Genomic DNA, 6407 nt, shown 5'->3' on the forward strand with positions numbered 1-6407 from the left:
ATAAAATAGCAGTTAGGAATACCTCCCCCCCTCCCCACGCCATGGTGCTCATCTGTGAGCTTGGAGGAACTGAACTCTCCTCAAACAGGGCCCTCCCAGCCTGATTCTCCGATGGCAGGTGCTGGGTGCTGGAGTTGGGCCCAGAGGGGCTTGTCCACAGAGCCCACAGTCCTGGAGAGGAGCCCCTTCATGGGGGCAACCCCAGGGAGGAGGATGTAGGCTCTAGAATGCGGGAGCTGGAGGAATAGAGGTGGGCAGGGGGTGACATCTCATAGGGCTGGATGGTGGGGGCCCTGGAGATGTCTTCATCGAAGGCGGTGGAGGCAGCGAAGAGGGGGACATTGGGAGACATTTGCCCTTTTCCCTCATCGTGCCCCTGCAGGTGGCCAAGGGGCCCACACAATGTCACCACCACCTCCTCACATTTGTAAATGAATTTGAGTTTCCAACGTGTTTTTCTCATATTCATTTTCTCATTTGACTTTCTTGAGAGCTCCATAAGGTGGTGGTTGATATCCCCATTTCATGGACCAGGAAACTGAGGCTCAAGAATTTTAGTGACCTGACCCATCTTCAGGCAGCTAGAAGGAGCAGGACCAGGACGCAGTGGGGGCTCAGGGATGAGGGAGATGTGGTATAGCCCCCGGTCCCTGGCAGCAGCGGATCTGAAGCCTGGTTGCCTGCCTGAACCCGTCCTGCGTCTCTCCGAGAACAGAACAGGACCACACTGTTAGAGAGCACCACTCCTTTAGGGGCATTCTGCTAGGTGCTTTGTCGTTTACGTTTCCTGGCTGCCGCCCGCTTTTACAACCCCAGCCCGGCTTGATCAGAGCGCTGATCTGGGCCAGGTGTTGCAGCAGGCAGAAATCCGCGGGCATCCTTCTTGAAGAGGAGCCAGTCCTTGTTTGTGGGGACAGCGACACCCAGCGGGCCCGGTGCTCTCACACCCCGCCTCCTCACCAAGCCGCTGGCTCTGGCCCAGAGGGCGCCGCAGATAGAGACGCAGGTCCTGGAGAGCCACGAGCGGTCCCGTGCCCTCCTCCAGCTCCAGAGACCTCTGTCGTGAGTCTGCATCGGTCCCAATTCTGATTCACAAAGGACATCAGGGTTTATAGCTCTCCTGGGGATGTTACAAAACCCCAAATATAGTCATATTATTTGTTAAACACACACACACACACACTCACACACTCACACACACTACTAGCGCTTTAGGAATGACAACAGGTGTCCAGAATTCGAAGTCAGCCCTTAGAACCAGGGCGAGGTAAAATCAGGAATTAGAAAAGCCTTGCGTTCCTATCTCTTCTCAGTTTTCTTCTCTTCCTCGAATTAATGCCTCCACCTCTCCCCAGACATGCTGCAGGGGCCCAGCTGAGGCAGCCTACCACTATCCTGGGCTCACTTTCTCTTGTCCTTTCCACCGCATAGAATTCACAGGGCTTCTTGACTCTTGCTCACTGAAAGATTTCAGATTGAGCAGCCTTCACACGGAGGATCCGGAAAGGATAACCACTGAGGACATAAACCAAAGGCATTGAGTCTGGATGAGAATAATTTGGGTGGCTTTTCTGATGCCCCTCGCCAAATCAATACAACTTCTTGTACCCCAAAGCAGAAATACAGGCCATTGTGTAGTAGTCGAGGAAACTTAAGAATTAATTTTCTTCTCCTACTCTTCTACCCTCTGTCTCAGAGACAGATCAATGGGAGGTTCCTAGGATCTGAACACTGTTCTGGTAACTTTCATTACACAGGACCTTGGGACAAGCCTTGATTTGAGATTACCTGGACAGAGGAGATGAGCACGGTGGGCGGCATATCGCGGACCCAGCTTTGCTTTTAGTCAGGGGAGGCCCGACCCCAGACCCTCTCCCCTTTTCTGCCAGGCTTGGAGATTGCCATGAGCCACAAGACCAGCCTCAGCCACAGGCAGTCACGGACAGAGTGCGAGACACACGCCACTGTACAAACCGTTCATTTTATTTCCTGTATCGGGTTTATACAAACTTGCAAGATACAAACGCAGAGCTCACTGGGATTCTTCAGTATCTATATCTAGAAAGAATGCTGGGGAGCGGGGAAGCAGATGCTTACCTATACTCAGGATGCCCCTCCCCGGGGAGGGGCTCGTTGGCTAGAAAGATGCTATGGGGCGGCTACAGATGTTTGGTCCCCCAACAGAGATGCCCTCTGTTTGGCTAACCTTTTCTTCTAAGGTCACTTTTATACTAAATAAAGACACTGAGATCATACATTTCCTTGTATGGTTTATTGTCTAATACTAGCAGATCAAATTGGCCCCAGTATGTGCATAAATAGATATGTGTATATATATGTATATTTCATATTTTCCTTAGTTTTAAGAGCTGCCAGGTAGGGGGGTGCCTAAAGGGGAAAGGGATCGATTCCGTCTTGCTATAGTCAGCCCTGCCCCAAGAACATGCCTCTCACCAAGGCCGGAGAGCAAGTGTGCACAGCTTGCGACCTCAGAAAAATCTTTAAAGTGACAGTAGCAGTATTTGATTACAGCCTCATGGTTAATGATCAGGGAGGTAATGTGCTAATTGGCAAGGCCCCAGAATAGCAACCAGGGCTGTCCCCCCCGGCCCTCGGTGGGTCACTTAGCCCTGGGCCTCCATCTGGGCCCCATTCTTTCATAACAAGATGCTCTAGGCTGGGAATAGGGTGCCAGGACATGTCAAAGTTGGGAGGTCAGGCTTTAAATGCTGGCCATGAGCTCTGTGACAGTCCCAAACCCTTGATTCCAGATCTGGACAGAAGACTTCCATTCTGCCCAAATCCTTGTGAGGCAAGATCCCCTTGCCTACTTTGTCAGCCACTAAGCAGTTTGGAAGGCTGAGCTGGCGGAGTTCAGCACCCCAGTGGCAGCCCACCAGGGGACAGTCCTGGGGTCTTCTTGGGCAAGGCTGAGCTGTCACCTTGTCCGTGGGACCCACTTCAGTCTGGAAGCTGACTTTGCAGTCTGGATGCCAGACTGAGCCAACGTCCCCCTTAACAACAGCCCCCCGAGGAAAGGTCACAGAAGGAGACAGATGTCATAGATGTGACCCAGACCAGAAAGGGATCAAAGAGTGTGAGAAGTCCAAGGAACTCGAATGTGTCTGTGCTGAAGGACCTGTGGTCCCAAACCGTTTCCTTTGGCCTTTGCACTGTATCCTGGCTCCGTCAGGGAGTAGGATTCTTGGTGCCGTTTGGCGTAGGTTCCCATTCTGTCTGCCCTTTCCAGCAGATTGGTGATGGGAGGTGGTCCGGGAGCATACGGGGGTGGCGGGGGTGCCCGCTGGGCTGTACTTTTGTGCACACAGCTGTAAACATTTCCTTTGAGAGGTTTCACATCCTGTAACCCTAGAGGGTCGTCAAGAGTTGACAGTGGAATCAAATCCTTAGACCAGGACTTCCAAGAGAATGTCCCGCCCTGGTGAGATGCTCTCCGGGTGAGCTCTGGGGCCCAGGCCTTTGCAGACTGGGGGATGGGAGGAGGAAGCTGCGGGGGAAGAGGGTTGGACCTGGAGGCAGCCGCCCAATCTCCTCGTATCATTTGCCGATTCCATTCAGACATTGCACATTTTGAAAATAGATTTGCTTTTATAATAAAAGCGTAAAATAGATCTGTCTTAAAATAAGTCTGTCTTCTCCCCTTCTTTGGATCAAAAGGCATGGGGTGTGGCCAACACGTGCTAGGAATGGTGTGGAAAGTAAAGGAGGGAAAATGGGCCTGGGCAGGAGTTCTGGGAAAGGATCAGACGTCCAAACAAATATATATATTATGTATATATCTATAATATGTATAATCTTCATCAAACATATATTAAGGCATGTAAAGCAACATAAAGAGCCAGCTTTATGAAATAAGAGGTGAGAGAGAGGTGGTAGAGGTGCAGACCTTAATCCTTGGTCTTTTACACGTATTTCTAAAAATACCACTTAAAAAAAAAGGCGAGACAGACAAAGAAAGGGGAAAGGCATGGAGGCCCTGAAACAGCTGTTTCTTGTGGATGGAGAAAGGTGTTGGAAAAATGGAGAGGGCCAACCTCACCGGCCAGTCGGCGGGGAAGGAGAAAACAGGTGTGGGGTGCTTGAGCAGTGCTAAAGATAGGAAACGTAGCCAAAGGTCATGTTCAAAAAATCTGCTAAAAGGAAAGTGGAATTCCCCAGCCTGCAATCCCTCCGAAGCACAAGAATATCCTAAGCACCTAGAACAGTGCCTGGGACATAAAAGGTGCTCGATAAATATCTGTTGAATGAGTTGCCATCTTTACTTGCATATGAACCAGTCACTGGCCCAGCTGTGAAGGAGTGGAGAACTGGTGGCAGATGAAGTCATTGTTCTCGGGGCCACTGGAGGCTGAAGTCTCTGAGCATCAACTCTGGTAAAGAGAAGGCCTAGGGGCACAGTCTTTTCCAGCTTCACTCTCACCCCTCCCTCCTCCCTGGCTACCATCCTCCCCAGGTGAAAGGCGAGGAGGAAAAATGAGCTTTGCTTCTGTGTCTCCTCCACTGACCTCCCCAGGTAGGCAGATGGTGAAAGAGCCAGGCCAGAAGAGAGTCCTTCCCTGCAGCCCCACCTGGTCCTCCTCGGGGATGCCCGGGACGCGGGGTGGGGCCGTAGAATCTAGCCTGCCAGATTAAGGCTGCATTTCCTCTCTGGGGCACTCTCTCAGCTGACCCACAGCACATTCCAGGGGGCAGGGGGACAAGAAAATGTCCCGAACATGGTTAGGAAAGGCCCCAAGGCTAATGACACCCTGCGTGACAGAGGTCTTTCTCTCTGCCCCTGAGCTGAGGAGGGGGAGGCAGACACCAGGCCCAGACCCAGAAAGGGCCATCGTCCCACCCGCTCACCCGCACCAGCATCCCCACACCTTCGTCCCCACGGCTACAGCTGAAGGTCATCCTGTGCTCGCTGGTGGGTCCTCCTGGAGCCAGTGTGTGGGCAGGCCCGTGGACCCGAGGGACGGGGTGCAGGAGCAGGGCCCACAGTCTGGCACTGTACTTGGCACTAAGCTAAGGCTCCATCCTAGGGAAACCCACCCATCCCACATCCCCTTTCCACCTCCGCCTCACCCTTTTACTTGCAAATGAGTCCTGCCGCTTCCCTGTCCTCCCACTTGCCTCCATCTCTCCCTTTCTTTCCTCTCCCCCTTCTCAACCTGTCCTCAGACCCTGCACAGACCTGCGTGCCGCTCTCTACCCACAGCCAGCACTGTGCTCCCCTGGGAGCCAAGGAGCCTCTCCCCAGCTCTTGTCATCTTGTCTTTGGCTCAGGCAGGGTGGTCAGTCTCCACTGGACCCCAAAGGAGCACCCCTAAGCAGAAACGTGTCAAAGCCCCGGGTGCAGCTGGGGCAGCGGGTGGGGGGGGTGTCGATGGGGGAAGGTACATAAAAGGTGCCGCCCTTGGTGTCAGGAGGGGCCGGAAGAGGCAGAGCGTCCATCTTCTCCTCAGCCTAGTCCTACCCTGAGAGAGCCCAGAGCGTCTCCCCCACCAGGGCATCCTCTTCAGCAGGAAACGTTCCAGTAGGGCCTTCACACCACCAGCCAGGGCCTAGCCCCCTGGGCCACGGGCGCCGGAGGCTGCTGTCTGCCCGCCATCTCGGGCCCCGGCCTGGGGCCGCCATCTGAGGCGCGAGGGCTTCGGGGCTGGGCGTGCTGGCCGTGTGGACACTGAGGTAACGTGTGGGCAGCAACCCCGGCCCCCAGCCTGGCTCCCCGCAGCCCTCCCACGGGCGCGCAGGGGCAGGGGGCCAGGCTGGGGAGCTGGGGCCTCAGGGGGCCAAGGCCTTCAGAACGTGGCTCTGTGCAGCTTCCCGGCGTTGGCCTCGGCCAGAGCTTGCACTGAAGAGAAGAGAACCGGGTGAGAAGGGCGCTTCGCCGCCGAGCAGCAGCCCCAGCCCAGCTTCCCAGGAGACACAAGTCTGCAGAACACCAACCCCGCCCCACGCCCCCAGCCCCAAGAGGGGAGCAAATGAATGGAAGTCCCTGCTCCTTCCCACTTGCCTGATACCAAGCGGCTGTGTGCTAGGGGCAAGGAACGCACACAGCCCTTGGCCATAGTTTCCCATGGTACTGTAATTTACAGCAAGATCTGGGGCTGATCTGGGAGAAGTAAGATCTGGGGGCTTCTGAGGCAGGACTGCTGTGTATCTCCACAGCGGTGGAGAGGCTTGTTGGCGGACAGCGGGATAGGGGAGGCCTCGGCTCTGTCCCTGTCTGCTTCTGGAGAAGCAAAGCCCACGGGCACTGCGGCATCCAAGGGGCGGCCCCGCCAGCCGGCGCTGGCCCAGCACTGCACGGGGACAGGGACTGGGACGGGGATGCTGCGGGCTCAAGCAGATGGAGGGGTGGGGAGAGCGGCACGGGGCGGGGGGGGGGGGGGGGGGGGGGG

General features: G+C 55.1%; 1 protein-coding gene across 1 annotated transcript in view; it reads right to left on the reverse strand.

Moving 5' to 3' along the window:
• Positions 1 to 1962: 1962 nt before the first annotated feature.
• Positions 1963 to 6407, reverse strand: part of PLEKHA6 (pleckstrin homology domain containing A6) — a 139502-nt gene continuing 135057 nt past the window's right edge. The window contains exon 28 of the mRNA XM_081825041.1: positions 1963 to 5857. Coding sequence (XP_081681167.1) covers positions 5805 to 5857 — 53 coding nt within the window. The 3' untranslated portion in view covers positions 1963 to 5804. The remainder of the gene's footprint in view (positions 5858 to 6407) is intronic.

Source organism: Leptonychotes weddellii, chromosome 6 (genome assembly GCF_054177405.1).
Source record: "Leptonychotes weddellii isolate Sample4059 chromosome 6, ASM5417740v2, whole genome shotgun sequence".
NCBI lineage: Eukaryota > Metazoa > Chordata > Mammalia > Carnivora > Phocidae > Leptonychotes > Leptonychotes weddellii.